This window comes from Pteropus vampyrus, unplaced genomic scaffold (assembly GCF_000151845.1).
Source record: "Pteropus vampyrus isolate Shadow unplaced genomic scaffold, Pvam_2.0 Scaffold200, whole genome shotgun sequence".
Taxonomy (NCBI): Eukaryota; Metazoa; Chordata; class Mammalia; order Chiroptera; family Pteropodidae; genus Pteropus; species Pteropus vampyrus.
Genome location: NW_011888981.1, coordinates 26439 through 47881, shown reverse-complemented (window position 1 = coordinate 47881; position 21443 = coordinate 26439). Strand labels below are relative to the sequence as shown.

The window sequence follows — 21443 nt, the reverse complement described above, 5'->3', positions numbered from 1 at the left end:
AATAAATACCTTCAGTGCACTGAGAACAGCAGTAAAAATGTTAAGCTGCACAGCCTGCTGGCGGACTCCCTTGGCTTGTTTAACACATTCAGCAAAGTGATCCAACATCTGTAATCTATAACAGGAGTAAAGATCACATTAGCAGTACTTTTTATTCAAATATGGCTCAAAAAAGAGATACGAGTATAAGCTAATCATTTAATAAATAAGGCCCCCACGTTGTCCCATTTCTATTTCATTCCCATAGCTAGTCCAAATCAGATCTCCTCCTCCTGAATTAATGTATGGACATGTGGTTAGCAACTGGAACAAGACAAGAGACTAAATATTACGTTTCAATTTGCAAAATAAAGTCATAATTTCAATGGCCTCTAATATGAACACCAGAGTTCAACAAAGTGCCTGGCATATAGTAGCAGGTGCTTAAAGTTTCTTCAATAGAATAATAATCATTAATGATGCATTTGGATACTTTAAATTGGAAATAAAAAGGGGGGGGCATAATTCTTTTCTTTTTTAAAAATACTCTCACACAACCATAAAAAATAAATAAAAGATAAAAACAATCAAAATGTTTTTACATTATAATATCATACACACACACACATACACATGCAAAAAAAGGTGAAATATTATATTAACAAAGATTATCTCTGGATTGTGAGATTAGGTTTGGCTTCTCTACTCTTTTCTGTAAGCTCTAGATTTTCTCCAACACATGACTTTTATAATCAGAATAAAAACATTGTTAAAAAAAAAAAACTACTCTCACACAGAAGAAAATAGTGCCTCATGTCCTTTCCTTGAAATCTAATCAAGATTTAAAAAAGGAAAAAAAAGATTTAGCTCTGAGCATTTTTTTAAATGTAAAAAGAAGTGAATCATTTTTTTTATTATTTCAATTTTTTTAAATGAGAGTTAACAATAAAAATCACAGGCATTTGAAACTATTTTAATAAAAGAGAATGAAAGCATTTCAGATTTTTCTAAAAAGAAATGGGTAGGGCAAAGGAAAATGGAGAGGTTGGATGTTGTTCTAAGATAACTATGACCTGAAGCAGGAAATCAAAATCTCCCTAAGGTCACTATAAGGTTTTAAGCCTGATTTCTAATAGGACATGGGTCTCAGGCCAAAGCATTCTTTGAAAACCACATAGGAAGAAATCACTTAGCCTCTAGTAGGAACTGCAGTTAGAGTTACTGCGGGCTAAAGTGGACGACTTCTGCACTTGCTCTGACACAGATCCATGTCTACAGGTGAGGAAGTAGAGCGTTATTTACACTGCTTTCAAACACACACATAAGACACACATGATCTCCAACAGCACTGTTAAGCATCGTTTGCCTACCTCTAACATCAAATACACAACATTTTAAATAAGCTTATTATAATTTTTTCCTTATAAAATATTTATTTCATTTAATTTGAAAATTTTTAGCAAAAAGGTACTATGCAGAAATAACAAACTATTAGAATGAAAATTTTATAATGTAAGCCATAGTCCACAATACAATAGACACTAGATGCTTGTACACAGGGCCAAATCTAAAACATAGTTTTAAATTATGTGGAATTTGCATTCGACTTTTTTATCATGTATGTGTCACTTGTTATTAAATTTATGAGCCTATTGTTTAAGCAGTAATTAACTGGGATGGAAAAATCTACTGTTTGAATATAATTCATATAAAATTACCTGATTAACTTCATACTAACCGGTGTTTATAAGAAACATGAGGAAACACTACACCAAAAAGAGCCACGGAAGCATCAATGACTGAAACTCCAAGAGGGAGAGGCCCAGGCACAGCTTCTCCAGCAGGTATTCGTAAATAAATGGAAGATGGATCATGTTCAAGAGCCCCACTTCCAGATGCACTGTTTGGCTGGAGCTGCAAAAGAATGACATAAAAATCATTCAAAATCTACTTTAGGAAACTCACTAAGTACTGGACATGAAGAAGAACAGGGGAGGAAGGAGAAAACATAAACAAAGAACAGAATGCTTGAATCTGAAAAATTTTAAATAGGTGAAATATAATTTCACCATTAAAAAAGCTATCAGTACAACACCTCGTATAATTTTAAGAAAAGGACTATTCATTCTAAAATATTTTTACACTACCTACCCTAAAAGATGCAAGTAAAACAATATCAAGAATAACTTTAAACCCACACAAATTACTTTTAAAAAGGCTCTAGTAACTTTTTAAAAAGTACATAAGAAATATTGCATTCAGGGACAAAAAGTTTTTAAATCTTCAACCTATTAACTCCCATTCCTCTCCAAATGTCAGAAAACAAACTAAAACAAAGCACCAATAACCAAAAAACCAGCTAAGACTGATCTTTACCACAGACACCACACGGTATATAAATACAAAGAACATTGAATAAAGACAATTTACCAAATTCTAACTATTGCTATTTACCTTTTTCACTTTTTATCTACCACCAGGAAGCCATCTTTAAATGTATAAGAAAGCTCAATGAAAATTTAACCTTAGTCTATAATATTTTATTTTTAAATGACAGTGTGTAATAGTACCATTGTTTTCAATTAAGCGAGTATTTCATTCTACTGTATGGTTTACTACCTGGTCTTCGATTGACTTATGATCGGTTTCTTGAAGCCAGGAACCAAGCAGAACACTATCATCATAATGACAGAGGGATCTGAGGAGTGACGTAGTTGTATTGGCCGAATTGTCAGTCAAAGTGAATTCTGCTACCAGTTCTCTAAGAAGTGCATTGAAAGATCCTGAAAAACAGAACTTCGGATCAGATTAAAAAGAATAATTTTTATGAAAATTACAATCATTGCCCACAAAGAGCAGTGTCATTTTCAACAGAAATAAAATAATTAAGTTGCTGTTTTTTTAAAAAAAATTGAAATATTTTAATGTTTTTAATAAACAATTATGGTACTTCCTTTTTTTACTGTATTGTGCCTTTTAGCCCAAATTATTTAAAGTAACTAAAAAAGTCAAATAGAGAAAAGACTCTTTAAATATATTAAATATGATATAATTATTATTCATTATTAATTACCCAATGATACACAAACACTGAACCAGAATATATCAAAATTTTTGGGCATGGTTGAACTAGAAACAAATCAATGACTCACTTTCACATTATTTGACAATATTTCATTTCTGCGAAGTACATTTCTGTTCTCCCTCCAGATTCCTAAATTATTGGCTATATTATAATATGCATGAAGCAGTTTATGATAGTTATTACAAGCATAGACTTTAAAAATGAACCAGCTGGGTTTGAACCTAAGCTCTGTCTCTCAAACTTAGGCAAGTAATATTACCTCTATGTACCCAAGATTCTTCATTACATGCTAGAGCTAACTGCCTCATAAGGTTGAAGTTAGAGTCAAAGATGTGAATACATGTAGAGAGTTTAGAAAGGGGCCTGGAACACAGTAAGTGCTCAGCAGGTGTTAGCTACTTCCTTTGCGTATGAGTTAGTGGGAAAGCCGTGATCAGAACCCTAGAACACTGTTAAGTATGGTTCATATATACAATGGAATATTACTCAGCCATTAAAAAAAATGAAATCCAATCATCTGCAACAACATGGATGGACCTAGATGTTATTATGCTGAGTGAAATAAGTCAGACAGAGAAAGATAAATACCATATGATTTCACCTATATGTGGAATCTAAGGAACAAAAAGAACAAACTAATCAAAAACAGACTCACAAATATAGTGGACAATTTGGTGACGTAGAGGGGAGGGGGTTTGGGGGGCTGAGAGAATGGGGTGAAGGGTTAAATAAGTACAAATTAGTAGCTGATGGATGGGCACAGGGATGGGGAGCACGGCATAGGGAATGCAGTTAGCATTAATACATTGGCTAGGTGGAGGGCCAGGGTAAGGAGGGAGCAATTGGGGGGATCATTTTATGAACTATATAGATGTCTAACCAATGTACTGTATACTTGAAACTAATTAAAATAAATTAATTTTTTAAAAAAGACTGGAAAGGTACATTGAATAATTTTTATTAGATATTACAAATTTTATTTACCTTCATAAGTTTTTGGAGGCAACAAAGCCAAGATATCATAAAGTCTTAAACGAACCATTGCAGCGCTCGCTTTCAGATGAGCTCCATGGGCTTTAATCACAGACGGAATGCTAAAACATCAAGATATACGTATTACTTATAAACACTTTTTCAGCAATGTACATTTTCATTTTAGCTTATTTTTGACCTTTACTGTTAGTAACAGAACACTATAAAAGACAATTTTATTTAATATATACTATTACTCTAATTTAAAAAGTCACTTTACAAAAATAAAGTTTTATGTTTCCCATATGATACTAGAGGGAAATACCAAACATGACCATTATAAATATATAAAATTGGATGTTAACTTGTCACAATTGCCTACTTACTGTGACATCATGGTCATGGCACATTCAATAGGGGTCATCAATTTTCTAATCACATCTTCAGTTAGAAGTTCAGGACAATGTGCAACAAAACTCCTCATCGCTAGATAAATTTTAAAAAGGAAAGATTTGGAGCCGTTTTGTGAGGATGAATAAATTTATAAAATTATATAAAGGTACCTACAATTCTTAATTATTATAAGGTTCACACCAAAAGAAGAACAATTGCAACTATAGAGAAAAATCAATAGAAAAGGCTAGAAGAAGGGTGGACAGCAGAAATGGAGGGAGGGAAGATATCTGTTAGGGAGATTTCATGAGAGAGAATTCAGAGATCTATGACCCCACGTGAATTCAAAGCAGTTTCAAGACAGAACCAAGGGTGGACACAATGGCCCACTGAGAAGGAATATCTTTTTTGGCTCTTTAGCAACAGAGCTAAGACAAAAACAGCTATTAGATGCATGGGAACAAAACTGACATCTTGCCCTATTGTCCTCATAGGTAAGTGTACATCACTCTCAGTTTGGAAAAAGCAGCACTTTACACCCTGAGACAAACTAAAAAAAAAAAAAAACAGGGTCACCCAGTGTAATTCTGGTTTCCAAATGAAATAAAATTTGAGCCTTTCCTGTAAATTGCTGACTCCTGAGCAAAAACTTTATTCATAATTTTTATAATGCTGATGTCTGAAAAATGTATCGTTTGCAGATTTGATAATGATAGAAGGAAACAGCTGTTTATCTGTATGGAAAAGACTAAGCATAAACTCAGTAATCCTGAGTTTCTTTTTCCTTTAAATATCCAGTAGGTTTTTTATGTGGTGCTCCTGTGATAGGTGGAAGATGGCGGTAACTGCAAATTAAGAGGCCTGAGTTCTAGCTCCTGTTTTACCATTAACTCTACCCTCCTTCTCAGAGTCTCAGCTTCATTTTATTACAAAATTAGCAAACTAGTTTAGATTATTTATGAAGTTTCTTCCTAAATCTAAGTCTATAAATTTACCATTATATATCAAAATAAAAATCCAAAGCAGTAATTTTGCTTCACTTCACAAACATTTTAGTAATAAAATAATATTCTGAAAGTACATGTCTTTCAGTTCTTACCACATAAAGCTCCAGCGCGGCCTTCCAATGTTACCTGCCAGGTAAAAGAATCACCTCGGGCCTTCTCAGCCTCTAATTCCTTTAAAGAACGAGGGAAAACATTTCGCCACAATAACAACATCTTGGGCAGATGGTAACGAACGACCGATGGTCCTAACCGAGAAAATGAGAATACAAAACTATACATACATGTAACATCCATTATAATCAAAAGTCAAAGAGCCCCACACAAGCTTTAACAATGGCTATCATTTATCTCTAGTATTAACATTATCTCTAGTATTAACATTTTCAAAATATTTATTATTCAGTAGGTGACATATATATATATCAATCTTTCAAAGCATAATAAAATTCACCTAAAAAGTATCAATATTTTTTTAAAAGTATCAATATTTTTAGCACATAAACATAAAACAAATCCACAAAAAGTAACCTAAAATAAATTACTCAAATATATTCAGAATAGTGAATTACATATTATCAATAATAAAATATATCTAGGGCACATTTTATGATGTCTTTTCTATAAATATATAAACATATACACCCTCTCCCACTTACATACATATACATAGTCCTACATTTTAGGGACAATTTATATAGTTAATTTAGTTTTATGAAGGAGCAGTATATTTAGAACTAGGAACCTATATATACATTGCTAACGAATTCATTTAACACATCATTAACATACCTAACATAAATTTCTAGAAAAGAGTTACCACTTTTTATTTTCTTTAGAAAACCAGATCAAATAATTTCTAAAAGGTAGATGTTTAAAGTGGAGAGTAATTTTGTACACACACACAAACACACACACACACACACACACAAACACACACACACACACACTTTTTATAGTAGAAGATAAACATGTGAACTAAAAGGTAGATGTACCCCATCACAATGATAACATGTATTTCTGTTCTATGTACAATGCTATACTTTGCCTGCATCTTAGATTTGTCATAGCAATGACAAATTGGTGTTATCCTTATGTGCTTCACTTAGGAAAGTGAAGCACATAAGGATAACACCAAGAAGGCAGCACCAACAATACCGTTTAAACATGGCTTTATCACCCTGCTAAAATTACATCACTGGCCTTCACTTTGGGGATGGAACATGCCCTGTATAATCTCATCTCTTTTGATTAACACTAAGCTAATCAGTTAGACCATGGCTGTTCTGATGGTAAAGGTGGAACTTGACAACTTTCTCATAAAATATGCTTAAGTAGAAATTGCCAAAAAGAAAAATTTACTACCAAATGATGAGAAAAATATCTTTACCATTTTACAACCTCATTCAAAGTCGAGAATGTGAACTTGAACACTTTTAAATTTTCTTTACAGTCCACTAACAAATTTAAAATAAGACAAAATCCTACTCAAATATTATACCTAATTATACCTAAATTATATCTAAAACTCATAAGTTATACCTAAAGTCATAAGTGCTCCCAGTAAAAGCCATCCAGCTTGGGTGCGCTGTAAAGAGAGCCTGCTATTTTGGGCAGCAGTTCGTAAGAGATCTTCAGCAATACTAACTACCATCTGCAAAAAAAAGTTTAGAATTGGATTTCAATTTAAACAAGTTAAAGAAATCAAATAAGAAAATACATAGCTAGTGTACTTTATAACAGAAGTTTTCCTTTTTTTCTTGTTTCTGTTAACTTGTTTCTAAAGAGACCCACTCAATTAAAACCCACTCAATCCCGATTGCACTGATGACTCTGAGGAGACCAGAACAGTGTGAGGTTAAGTGAGCGAGACTGTCTGGGTTCATATGCCAGTTCTGTCGCTTCCTGCTTTCTGACCTGGGGCAACTTAACCTCCCTGCCTCAGCTCCCTTAGTGGCAAAATAGGAATAACAGGAGTACCTACTTCACTCTTGCAAGGACTAAATAAATTAATGTAGCAAAGCACTAAGAAGAGTACTGGGTCCATATAACCATTTAACAATACTATTATCAGTACTATTATCCTATAGTCAAAGATTCGTTGAAGTCCTATAATGAAACTGCCATTAAGCTAATCTTACGGTGCTATGGTCTTAGGAAGACACAGGAAAAATATGAAGTAACAGCAGCACATGATTCAATGACAAAATAGTGGTAGAGATGTAGTAATGGTCAGAAAGGCTATCATAGATTGAGTATCATGATGGAACTTGAATTGGGCCTCTAAACACATAGAAAAGTTTGGTACTGGTGAACAAGAAAGGGGATGAAATTCTAATGTAAAAGATTAGCATGAGCAAAGGCATGGAGGCTGAAAACAGCATGCGAAGAAAGCAAGATGACTAGTTTGACTAGAGCAGTGGGAAATTAGAATAAAAGTAAATTATGAAGGTGCCAGTTAACCAAACAGAGGCGGCTATATTTTATTCTCTGAGTGTCTCCGAGCAAATGTGAAATATGAAATTGTCACTAAGTGTCTCCAAGCAAATGTGAAATAAGAAAATGGTGTGGGAGAGATGGGAGAAAAAGACTTCAAGGATAATCAGTGAGGAGATAATTGTATAACAGAGAGGGATATAAGCCTAGATTCAAGTAGTAGCTATGGAATTCACAGGAATGAATGGACATGGGCCTAATGTTCCAGAAAAAATAAGAGTAAAAAATCCAGCCCCAATCTGCCTATGTAAAGTTGTAAATATTTATATAAACACTTAATATTCCTGAGAAGAAAACCACGATAATGGGAGGTACAGTAGAAAGAAAAAGAACTGATTAAAACCATTCAACTTTTATTTCATATATCAAAATGCTAAATATAGAAATAGCATATTCTCCTGACATCTCTGAATACAGCAGTGTCGATTTTTATTTCTAAAAGCTGAAGGAAAGCTCTGCTTTCTAAATAATTATTATAAGTTTTTTTCCCCTTATAAAGTGATACTATACCTAAATAAAACCTATTATTTCTATGTTAGAATTAAATATCAAATTTTAATTAGGATCTGTCAACTCCATATTAGTAGGACACTATATTTTATACTATCGTGGTAAAACTGTTGTCGTTTGATCACACAGTTCAACATTAAACACAGACGGTGTTCCAATAAAGACTAAAGCCCACGTGATACCACCCATGATCCTAGGATCTCTGTCCTACCTTTCCCTTGGCATGAGGAATGCCCAGTGGACACTGATGAACTCCACCTAACAAGGCAGCCATTGCAAAACTGTATCCACTAACAGCTTCTGGTGAAGTCTTCAAGTTGTTGAGGCGTTCTGCACACCTGTCTAGAAACGGTGTCAACTGGAAAGGTAATGCCACAGCCACACAGCGCAAACACCATGCAGCAGCAAGTCGAGCAGCCATACTTGGATGAAGAAGCACAGAAGTCACAGTCTCCAAAAGTCCTAAAAAAGAAATACTCAAAAAATTACTCCTTAATGAAGTTAAATGATTCCATAAGCTAAAAGACTATGTACAACACAATAATTAAAATCATAATTGTCATGGTTATACACAGATACTTTCAGAACTTAGCCAAAAAACATATATTATCTCATAAACAGTAGATTACTTTAAAGGAACATTTTCTACAAAAACACAGTATGATATCCAATAAAATATAAATGTTGATGTAAAATTAAAGTATTTGACAAATTTTAGTCAATTAGAAACAAAACTACCATGACTTGATTTGTCTCCCAAACTTTATTTCACTATTTAATTCAAGATTGACTATCACGGTGAATTTTAAGTTAAATAAAACTCAACTTTTTAATTTTTTTAATAAATGATGTAAACTAATTTGACAATATGCAATTAATCAGGAACTAAATATCAATCTTACCTGACTTTTAAAAATAGTGAAAAAACATTCCAACAAGTAAGTGGATATCATACCTATCGATGCTTCCTGAATAAGAGGAGATGCGGTGGCGTTTAGGCTCTGCACCAGGCTCCCGAGCTCCTGGAGGGCACAGACCATCACATGCTGGCTTGCTGCGATGTCTGCTGCCCCAGATTTGTTTTCACCACTAGTATCATTCACTACGGCTTCTGGAAACACAAAATCATGTATTTGATGAGGGCAAATTAAACTGTGATACAATTTTTCGATCTATACAATTTATATTCCTATAATATCTCATTTGATGCCTGAGTGTTAAAAATTTTGTATGTAGTAATTTCTCAGCAGGAAACATGTAGTTAACACTGAAGTAACTTAAACATTGTTTGATGCCTTACTGACAATGCTTAAATATATACTGAGATATTTTGTCTGCTTTCAGGGTTAAAACTTAAATTTAGTAAGCAGAAACAAACTGTTGGGCACAAAAAGCACAGGTCTAGAAAAAGAAGACTTGGGTTCAAATCCCAGTTCCACCAGTCATGTTAGCTATGTGACAACGGGGAAGATAATCGATTTATCTAAGTCTCAAGTTCCTCATCTGCTGAAAGGGAAGTCCTTCTCAAAGAGTATTGTGATGATTAAAACGTCAATGCATACAAGAACTTAGCACAATGCTGCTCCCAATACACATTCAATAAATGTTAGCAGCTATTACTGTTACTTATAATTATTAATGATATTTCAAATACTGCAATATATTGGTAGTGTGGATCTATAAGGAAAGTGGGTTTAGAACTTCTTTCTGGAATGTTCCTTAAAATCTCCATTAGCTTTGCTGCTCCCTCCTCTCACCTTTTAATTTCCACTAGGTTTGAAATGTATTTAATATGAAACAACTGTAAATCCCTTGTCAGATTACTAATTGAGAATACATTCTGGTCCACAAATCCTAGATATATAGCACTACATTTAATTCTGCTTTTAGAATGTTTTTAATCAACTGGCTAATCTTTGCCTTTAAAGATTAATAATCTTTAAATGACAATAAAACTTTCTTACCTTTTTTGCATTCATTATGAATTAATAGACTATAAAATATGTAGAATAATAGAATAATAGATAATGTAGAATAATAGAACAGATTAACACATTATGGACTCTAATTAAATACCTCTTTTCTTCTTAGATACTTCTGGACTTCTTAGATATTTCTGAATTCTTTCTTTGATTACTAAACTATAAGCTCCCTGAACAGGTGCTATCTGTTTCTGGTTCTCTATTTTATTCTCATCATTTGGCACAGTGTTTCTGGAACTCAAACATTTCTTCAATGAATCAATGTAAAAACATTTTTCAAGTTATGAATCAAAGATTACTATTTTAGCACATCTAAAGAATGATATCTCATTTATTTAAATACCCTTTAATTCACAATTCATAATTTTCAGTTAGCCCTATGCATTTAAAACATGATTTGCTAAGTAAACTATTATAAACAACAAAAACTATAACTAAACTATCTGTGAGTTTATTTTTATTAATTTTATGAAATATTTAATTTATATTTTTTAAATATAAATTACTAATTATCTATTCATTAAATTATTAAAGACCTCTATTAGGCAATATAATGTGCCTAATTAATGTATATTCTCAACAGAGATAAAACTAAACTGTCTTATAGACTTTGCATTTTACTTTGCTTTAGTTCCCTAATTGGATTGTAAGCTCCATAAAGGCAGGAACTTTATCTTACTCATTATTCAAACCCTGAATTACTGCTCTGCAATCTCGGACACTCAATAACAATTTATTAAATAAAAAATTTATAAAATTGATACTTCTCAGAAAAGGATTTCTTTTATGTATGAATTAATGAAGTTTTATAGTATATCCTATAGTGGGCTAATAGCTACCTGATTGTTCTTCTCTGAGTCTTCATATTAAGCCTATAGAGGAAGTAAAAAATCCCAACAACGACATGTGTTTATAAAACAACAGGCTCCAAAAATCACAATAGATTATCTCTTACAGAGAACAAATCAGTGCTGCTGCATACCAGGAGAGCTATAAAATCAGCATTAGTACTTGAAATAAAACAGAAAACCTAATTTTACAAGCATGCTACCTAAATCTTTAAAAATTGTTTCACTAAAATTACATGTTGTTTTAATAATAAATAAGAATACTCAATAAAATGACTATTAAAACACAGTCCAGAAAAATATATAAACTAATCGGATCTATTAGTATTTATTAATAATAATAATAACTAAATGACTAAGGTAATCAACAACAATACACATTATTACATCAATCCTTACCTACTGCTTTCATTTGTTTGCCGATAGCTTGGCATATTTCTTTGGCAGCTGCAATCTGGGCTTTTTCGCCTAGCAAACTGCCCACAGTAGCTCTTAGGATAAAGGAGACACATCGTCTTGAGTACACAGCCTCTACATGTGTTTGCGTCGCCCGAGGATGGGAAACCAGATCAAGTACATGGGACAAGAATGTAGCAAAGCTACGCTCCAACCATTGACCACCCAATGTTGTTACGAAAACAACATATGCCTATAAATAAAGATAAAACTTCAAACAAATGTATATAAATGAATTGAAATTATAGATAAATCAACTACAGAAACAGCAGATAATGGCATGCAAATAAAGTATATTTGAGATTAAAATACAGAAAATTTAAAACTTGAGACCTTTGTAGTACTTCTAGCATAGAAATTACTGGTAGAAGTACCTTTGACTAAAAATGGTTCTTAAGACAATAGCTTCATGAAGAATACAGAGAACAGTAAAGCAAGGAAGAAAAGCTGAATTCATCCTGGTTATGAAAAAGGTAATAGGTTATAAGAATATAAGAACCCTAACATCCTAAATAAATACTAAAGCTACAAAGCACTTGCTTATAACTGTAAGATAAAAACAGTTTCTTCTATTTTATAGCTGTTTCAGGAATAAGGAATAGTTGGAGTGATTTTGACTAATAAGATCACAAAGAAACATTTCATCTTATTAGACGTTATTATTAGATCGTTAACCATAACATCTTATTTGGTGTTAATTATTATTTTCAAATTATAATTCCAAGTTAGGTTTAATTTCAGAATTACATTGATGATTAATCATTGATGGAAATCTAAAGTATTAACCAGTATTTTTAACTACAGGCTCATTGTACAACATTTAAATTTATTAAATGCCTCAAGCTAGCTACCTGAATATAATTTCAATTAAAACTAAATTATTTCATATCTGATTTTCTCACAAATAAAATATGGGAAAATTTGGTTAGATATTTATATAAATATAGTGGACATAGGCTTATTTACACATTATTAAGTATCTACCCTTCCACATAAGCATGTAATTTGGAATTTAATGTAATTCATTCATTTGGTAAAAGAAATGTTTTGAAATAAAACAAACAATACTAAAAATCTCTGTGTGTAGTTATTTCATAAGAGTTGTCCGTGAATTTTCACAAGTGACATGACCAGGACTCTTTTACAGACATGAATTACAGACCTGTGTGACTCCAACTCTCACTTCACGATTTACGGACCCTCCAACCTTTAACATCTCTCCGCCGCTCTTCAAGAACCCTGACCCTCCTCGCAGAAATCCTGTGGCCATGAGCTCTAAGACTTCATCAAATGTCGCTCGCTTCACATTCTGGCGCATGACTTTCAGGAAGAAAGGTCAAATATAAGCAACTCTATTTTGCTATTAGTTAATATTTCCTAATAATCTCGCTTTATAATTCAAGTAATTATTTTTAGGCGGACCTAAATTACAAAGGAGATAGGGTCATTTAGTTTTTCTTATTATCTTAACACTTACAATGTGCTTGTAAAAATAAATTCAATGTGAAGCAAAAATACTAAGAAAAATAGAGGAAACTAGAAAATTAAAAACAATTCAATAAATCTGTAACAACACAGTCTGATAATGATGTTAACCTTGATACATGTAACACAACAAGAGCAATGCAGGCCCACAGGAGATATTGTTCACTGATCACAGACAGCCCTCATTCCTGTGAGATAAAGAAACTTTATCAGGACATAAAGAAACTTTATCCGGACCACGCTTTCTATAAAACAGTTACCAATGGACTAAAATGTCACTGGACTGCAATCTACCTGCCATCCCTGGTTTAGAGCTTTCTATTTTATAAAGTCCTTTCACATATATAATCCTAAAGCTCATGATTAGGTATGTAGGCTTTAGAATTTCATTGTCTCGGTTTTAATTTCCATGCTCAAACACTGAACAGAAGACTTATTAAAACATATATTACACCACCTCTCTGAGCCCAACTTCCTTGAATATAAAATAGGAATAACAACAGTATTTATGATTCACGGGGTTTTTGTGAGGATTAAGTAAAACAATTCTGCTATATACGTAATTCAGTGCCTGGTACATAGTTAGCACTTTATAAATGTTACCTATCATCATCATCGTCACCATCTAATTCACAGGTTGAAATAATTATCATTAAAGATGAAGAGACTAAAGCTCAAAGGGTTTCATAGCTAACAAACATAAGACCTAGGACTTGACTTTATAACATCTGATTCTCTTTCTACTATATGGAGATGTAATAGGAGTGCAGACAATAGCAGAGCTGGGTTTGCTCAATATCTATACACACCTGTCCCTGACGTGTCTCCATGAAACTGTGAGGCAGAGCAGAAGTCACATGAAAAATCAAAGCTGCCTGATTCTGCTCACTCATGGTCAAGAAAAAATGAAAAATTACTATGCTATAAATGGGAATCTAGTCATCAGAGATTTAAAGTAAGAAAGCACATAAAGTGCCAGATTCCAGTCCCTCAAACATTATACAAAACCATTTCATAAACCTTACTTGCTTATACTTCCAACATACTTGCTATATATTACCTTATACATTACCATCATAAAAATGTCTTAACTATACCAAAGAAAATGCCATTTGGGTACTTTGATTTTATAAAAATGTAGACAAAGATACCTAACAATTTAAATCCCTTAAAGTGACTTGACTATAAGCAATAACTCGTTTAGAAGGAAGCATTCCATATACTTTCAAATATCTGTTACAGTCCAGATCAGGGTTGGCAAACAACAATACCTGTTGCTTGTTTTGGCATCAATGCTGTAGCCATGACTGTTCCTAAGAGTTTAGACACTGCCACTCGTACTCCATAATTTGAGTTTTCCAAAGCCTTAAAGCAGAGAGTGGCTATATTTTCCAGTTCAGCAGTCCACATGAACACAGCTTCATTCTGTAGTTCTAGTAGACACTATAATTTAAAAAAAAAAAGTAAATTACATCCTAGAACTTCCATTTCCAGAGACGGAGTAACAAGAATCAGATTTATGTTCCTGAAATAACCAAAATATTGGACAAAATATATGAAACGACAGTTTTCAAGATACTGGACATTGGGTGATAAAGGATAATAATCCTTAAGAGATGGAAAACAAACAAGGTGAGCCCTACAACAGTCCCAGCTTACTGCCTGGAGAAAGTTTTTAGTACTTAGGTGGAAATGTTTAATGCTAAACTCCTATATTAGAAAGAAGAAAGGTCTCAAATCAATAACCCGGCTTCCACATTAAGAAACGAGATGACATAGAGCAAATTCAACACAGAGTAAGCAGGGAAAAAAAGGAAATAATATAGATAAGAGGGGAAATCAATGAACAAGAAAATTGAAAAAGAAAAGAAACCAAAAGCTGCTTCGAGATAATCAATAAATTTGATAAATCTCTAGCCAGAGAGATAAGGAAAATGAGAAAGAAGACACAAATTACCAAAATTAGGAATGATAGAGGTCATGACACTACAGATTCAATATATATTAAAAGGAAAAAAGGAATATTATAAAGTGTATGCCAATAAATTTGATAGCTTAGATGAAGTAGACAACTTGCTCAAGAAAAAACAGATAACCTAAATAGCCCAATATCCATTTTAAAAATTGAATTTGTAGTTTAGTATTTCCTCCTAAAGGAAACAACAGGCCCAGAGAGCTGTACTGGTAAATTTAATCAAACTTTTAAGCAAGAAATAATACCAGTTTTACACAAACTCTTCCAGAAAATTGAAGAGAAGTTTATACTTCCCCAACTCATCCTATGAGACCAGTATTACTCTGATGTTGAAAGCTGACAAAGTCACTCCAAGAGTATAAAACTACATACCAATATCCTTCATGAACATGGATGCAAAAATTCTAAACAAACTTTTAGCACTTCTAATCCAACAATACATAAAAAGGATAATATATCATGATCAAATAGTTTATCCTAGAAATAAAAGACTGGTTAATATTCTAAAACTAATCAATGTAATTTATTACATTAGCAAACTAAAAAAGAAAAGTCAAATGATCATCTCAATAAATGCTTGAAAAAGCCTTTAACAGAATATAAGTAAAACTGAGGAAAACTGAACAAGATCAGTGGATTGTGTCAATGTCACTATTCTATTACACTGGTTATAATATTGTACTATACTTTTACAAGATATTACCATGGGAGGAACTGTGTAAAAGTTTATAAAAATCTCTCTATAGTATTTCTTATAATTGCATGTAAATCTATAATTTTCTTAAAGAGTTTAATTAGAAAACAGCAACAACAGAAACAACACAAGAAATTAAATTTAAATCAAAAAGCATTTGGCAAAATCCAACATCCTTTCCTGATAAAACCTTTAAGAAAGCTAGGAATAAAAAGGCATTTCCTCAACCTGATAAAAGTCATCAAGAAGAGCCAACAGTTAACATGATACTTAATGGTCAAGGAGCAAATGTTTCCCCCTTAAGGATCTGGAACAAGGTAAGAATGTCTGCACTCATGTTTTCTATACAATATTGTACTGAAGGATCTAGCCAGTCAGTGTAATAAGGAAAGAAAAGTAAATAAAAAGTACTCAGACTGGAAAAGAAATAAAACAGCTTTTATTTATAGACGACGACATGATTGTCTACGTAAACTATCCGACAGAATCTACTAAAAAATCTGATAAGTCAGTTTAAGTTGGTGAATATAAGATCAATGTACATAATCAATTCTATTTCTATATGTTAGTGACAAACAACAAGAAATTGAAATAAAGTAACAGCATTTGAAATTGCATAAAAATATTAAATATAGGGATAAATCTGACAAATGATGTGCAAGACCTGTACATTGAAAGCAACAAAATGTTACTAAGAAAAATCAAAGACCTAAATAAATGAGAGTTATATCATGTTCATGGGTTGGAAGACTTAATATTGATGTCATCTCTCCCCAGATAGAGTCAATGGAACCTGAATCAAAATCTCAGGATGCTATTTTTATAGAAATTGATAAGCTACAATTCATATGAAAATGCAAAGGACCTAGCCAAAACTATTTTGGAAAAGAAAAAGTTGAAGGGCTAACACAAGCTTATTTTAAGACTTACTATGAAGGTACAGTAATCAAGAGTTATTGACATCAAGATAAGCAATGAAACAGAATACAGAGTCCATGTACATGGACAACCAGTTTTCAACAAAGATTCAAAGGCAAGCTAGGGAAGAAAAAATAGTCTTTTCAACAAGGTGCTAGAATGAATGGATATCCATGTGCAAAAAGAACTTTGATTCATATCTTGCACTACATACAAAAATTAACCCAAAATTGATCATATATCTAAGTGTATAAAACTTTATGAAGGAAACGTAGGAGAAACCTTGGGTTGGGAAAAATTTTCTTAGATAGAACACCAAAAGCATAATCCATATATGAAAATTGATAAATCAGACTTTTAAACGATTCGAAATTTCTCAGAAAAGCACTATTAAGAGAATAAAAAGGCCTGGGAAAAAATATTTGCAAACCATGTATCTGATAAAGAAACATATGAAGAAACTATAAAGTACTCACAAAAGTCAATAAGAAAACAAATAACTCAATAAAACAATGCACTAAAGTTTTGAATAGATTCTCTCGAAGAAGATATGGATGGCAAAAAAGCATCAAAAAATATGCTCATCATTAGTCACATTAGGGAAATAAAAATTAAAGCTACAGTGAGATACCTGTACACATCTATAAGAAGGGCTATGATTAAAAAGACTGTTAGAGAGGATGTGAAGGAACTGGAAGTCTTATACTCTGCTGGCAGAAACGTAAAATGGTACAAGTACTTTGGAAAATAGTGGCAATTTCTCAAAAAGTTAAACATAAACTTAGCATATGATCTAGCCATTCCATTCCTAAGTATTTATCAAACTGAAATGAAAGAATGTGTCAATATGAAAACTTGTACACAGATGTTCATAGCAGCCTTTTTCCTGTATTAGTCAAAACTAGAAGCAATGCAAATGTTCATCACAGGTGAAGAAATAAACCAGCTGAGATACAGCCATACAATGAAATACTATTAAGCAATAAAAAGGAATGAACTATTGATACATGTAATAACAAAGATGAATCTCAAAATAATTATGCTGAGTGAAAGAAGCCAGACCCCCCCCAAAAAAAAGCAGCCAGAACACATACTACATGCTTCCACTTATATATTATTATAGAACAAATGAAATGAAACTAATCCATGAAGACAAAAAGTATGTCATTACATTTTTAAAATTTTTTGAATAATTTTTTAATTATAGTTAACATACAACATTATATTAGTTTCAGGTATATAACATAGTGATTAGACATTTATATAACTTGCAAAGTGATCACACCAATAAATTTGGTGCCTGTCTGACACCATACCTGGTTATTACAATATTGTTGACTATATTCTTTATACTATACTTCACATCCCCCTGTTTTACAACTACCAATTTGTACTTCTTAGTCTCTTCTCCCTTTTCACCCATCCCAATTCCCCTCCTATCTGGCAACCATCAAAATGTTCTCTATTATCTATGAGTTTGTTTCTGTTTTGTTTATTATGTTGTTTAGATTTCATATGTAAGTGAAATCATATGGCATCTGTCTTTCCCTGTATGACTTATTCCACTCAGCACAATACCCTCCAGGTCCATTTATGTTGTTGCAGATGGCAAGATTTCATTCTTTTTGTATGGCTGATTAATATTCCATTGTATATATGTATCACCTCTTCTTTATCCATTCATCCACTGATGGACACCTTGGTTGCCTCCATATCTTGACTATTGTAAATAATACTGCAATGAATATATGGACTCTCATGTCCCTCTGAAGTAGTGTTTTGGATTTCCTCAGGTAAAGGTCCAGAAGTGGTAAAATTTTTAAATTAAAAAAAAAAAATCATTTAAAAAAAATCATTTAAGAGCAAATAGGATAAGAAGCATCATTATAAACTAGTCCAGTACTAACCTTGGCAACTGCACATCGAACAGCCATCGACCTGTCAGTCAAGAGGGACCTGGCATTCTTGTAAATATCACGATGAGAGGAAGCTGCTGCACCACCCAGTCCATTTAGAACTTTCTGTAGACTCATTAAGATTTCACTTCTCCCTTGAGACTAGATATGAAAATAAAGCAAAACAAAAAGGATGTTGTAAGCAAACTCCACATTTAAACAAGAACATATCAAAACACAAAAGTTTTCTGTGCCTCATGGTCTTATCTCTAAATTGTAAACAGTAAGTTTAAAAAAATAAAATTAATTTTTCTAGAAAGTTTCTGAAAGGTGAAAATAATTACTAACCTCAATTAAATAGTATCTTCCTGAGAAATTAAGTTATAGCAAGTTAACACTTCCTGAGAAATTAAATTATAGCAAGTAAACACGTTCCAGTGTTTCCATGACTTGTTAAAGTGCAGCATAATAAAGACAAAATCAAAAGTTTTGGTATCATATCTCAAGAATCTAAACTTTCAGAATGTGAAAGGTTAAGTAAAAAGTAGCTAAGCAGTAATATAAACCATCTAAAAGAGAAAGAAAACATCTAACACATTTAAAAACCTTGTCACATATGCCAAACTCTCATCTACTTGTGACAAATTCAAACTCTTGTTTTCATACTCTTATAGTACTTGATTCATATTTCTAATAGTATACTTATTCAAAAATCAATCTCTTTCACTAGAATGTAAGCTTTTTGAGGTCTTATTCATCTTTATATGCCTAATGCCTAACAATATGTCTTCAATTCATTTTTATCACAAGAATAGGCAAATAGTTCCCAGAAGAGGTGTTGTCATCCCAGAAACCTTTAGCTTTCCTAGACAAAGGAATTAGACCATCAGAGGCCAGGGCTTAGTCTATTTTCAGTTAACTTCAAGTTTACAAGAAATTTTCAGAAGTAATAACAAAGCGACATGACAAAACAGAACTATTTTTACTTGATAAGAGTTTTTGTGGATTGAATAGTGTGTCCCCCGAACCTCAAGAGATTAGTTTAGGTCCTAAGTCCTGTTATCTGTGAACATGACTTCATTTGGAAATAAGGTCTTTGCTAATAAAATCAAGTAAAGATGAGGTCATACTGGAAAAGAGTGGGCTTTAATCCAATGACTGGTACCCTTAGAAGAATTTAGTCAGAACACAGGTGCATATAGAGAACACCGTGTGAAAGAGGGCAAAGAATGGAGAGATGCATCTACAAAGCAAGGTAAGTCAAGGAATGCCAAGTATTGCCAGCAACCACTAGAAGCTAGTATAGCAAGGAAGGATTCTTCCTAAGAGGCTTCAGAGGAAGCATGACCCTGCTGATATCTCAATTTCAGGCTTCTAGCTTCCAGAATTGTGAGACAATAAATTTCTGTTGTTTTAAGACATTCAATCTGTGGTAATTTATTACAGCAGCCCTAGGAAACTAATATATTAGCTATGGCACAAAAAATAAAATGGTGATGCAAAAAAATCTATAGGGCTAAATAAAAAATGATAGGTAAACCTATTCTTTGTCAAGGAAAGCATTCTTTCCCTTTTCCCTGAAATATGAGGTAATGTACATCAAAAGAAGGGCAAGTAATAATTTTAAATTACCTCCTTACTAAGCAGTGTGAATACTCCAGTGACAGAAAAAGGCAAACATATATTTTTAACTGACATTTAACTCCTGCCACAAGCAAAACATTTTAATATTTATTGTAAAACTTACCTCTGCACTTTTCAGAGATTTCAAAAGATTATTTACTGTTTCTGGAAATGCACTGCCTAGCATTCTCCCCATTTTTTCATAAAATGCTCCAACACAAGTCACTGCAGCCCTGTAAGAAGTGACACTTTCATTAGTCATTGTTCAGGTTCATAATACAATTTTATCATACTTTCTCATTTTCAGAAATAAATTTGTATTTGTACAGGACACTTTTGGCTATAAATCCTTAATTTTAAACTTTCAAAAACATCTTGTTTATTCTTTATAATTACAACAAATACCATAGTTAATCAAATTCTATTCTTGTTAGGAAAACAAAAGAATATATATTTACATAAGAAATCATACCCATCCTCTGGAAAGAAACCCAAGTTTCTCCTTTATGAAGACTTCTCAAATTATGTCAATCCACAAAGACTCCTCTTTTCTCTCATTATATATAACAATGTCGACCACTCATTTTGACAAAATTATAGTTTTCTATGTTGTGACTTGACCATTTTATATGGCTATATCTTATCCTGCCAATGGAAATGTAAGCTCCAGAAACAGAAGATCTATGTTATATATTCTTGTATTGCTCACAGCTTCTGCCTCTTAATATACAAATTATAGTAAACAATTACTTGTAAAATTTAATCTAAATGGCTTTAATGGAACATATGGCTACACAGAAGAAGAAATGTAACAGCAGCCCATCTCCTCAGGAGAGAGGAAACCACCCATGTAAATAAGTGAATAGCTGTGAGTTGAGCTTAGAAGCCAGAGTAGGGCATAGAGGTGAAGAGCATATGCTTTGGAGTCTAGCAAATGTGCCTAAATCTTAGAACCTGACATCTAATAGATATGAGTCCTGAGCAACTTCTCTAAGGCTGAGGGAATTTAGAATTCAGCTAAATTTACATAAATTAGCTCACTCTCATATGTGTAATAAATAGGAGAATCAGGGAATCGACCTTCACCTCTTTAACTCTAAATCCAATGCCTTTTTCAGTACTCTCCAG

At 32.7% G+C, this 21443-nt stretch overlaps 1 protein-coding gene across 2 annotated transcripts in view; it reads right to left on the bottom strand.

Annotated features, from left to right (window-relative positions):
* The window catches only part of HEATR5B (HEAT repeat containing 5B), a 73850-nt gene that overhangs the window by 46366 nt on the left and 6041 nt on the right, over positions 1-21443 (bottom strand). For both annotated transcript variants that reach the window (XM_011372087.2, XM_011372088.2), the window contains exons 4-17: positions 20440-20548; positions 18705-18854; positions 14482-14653; positions 12888-13045; positions 11669-11918; positions 9395-9550; positions 8651-8901; positions 6976-7087; positions 5529-5681; positions 4423-4522; positions 4049-4158; positions 2599-2762; positions 1718-1893; positions 10-115 (exon numbers count right to left, since the gene is read on the bottom strand). In XM_011372087.2, the coding sequence (XP_011370389.1) occupies positions 10-115; positions 1718-1893; positions 2599-2762; positions 4049-4158; positions 4423-4522; positions 5529-5681; positions 6976-7087; positions 8651-8901; positions 9395-9550; positions 11669-11918; positions 12888-13045; positions 14482-14653; positions 18705-18854; positions 20440-20548 (2167 nt within the window). The remainder of the gene's footprint in view (positions 1-9; positions 116-1717; positions 1894-2598; positions 2763-4048; positions 4159-4422; positions 4523-5528; positions 5682-6975; positions 7088-8650; positions 8902-9394; positions 9551-11668; positions 11919-12887; positions 13046-14481; positions 14654-18704; positions 18855-20439; positions 20549-21443) is intronic.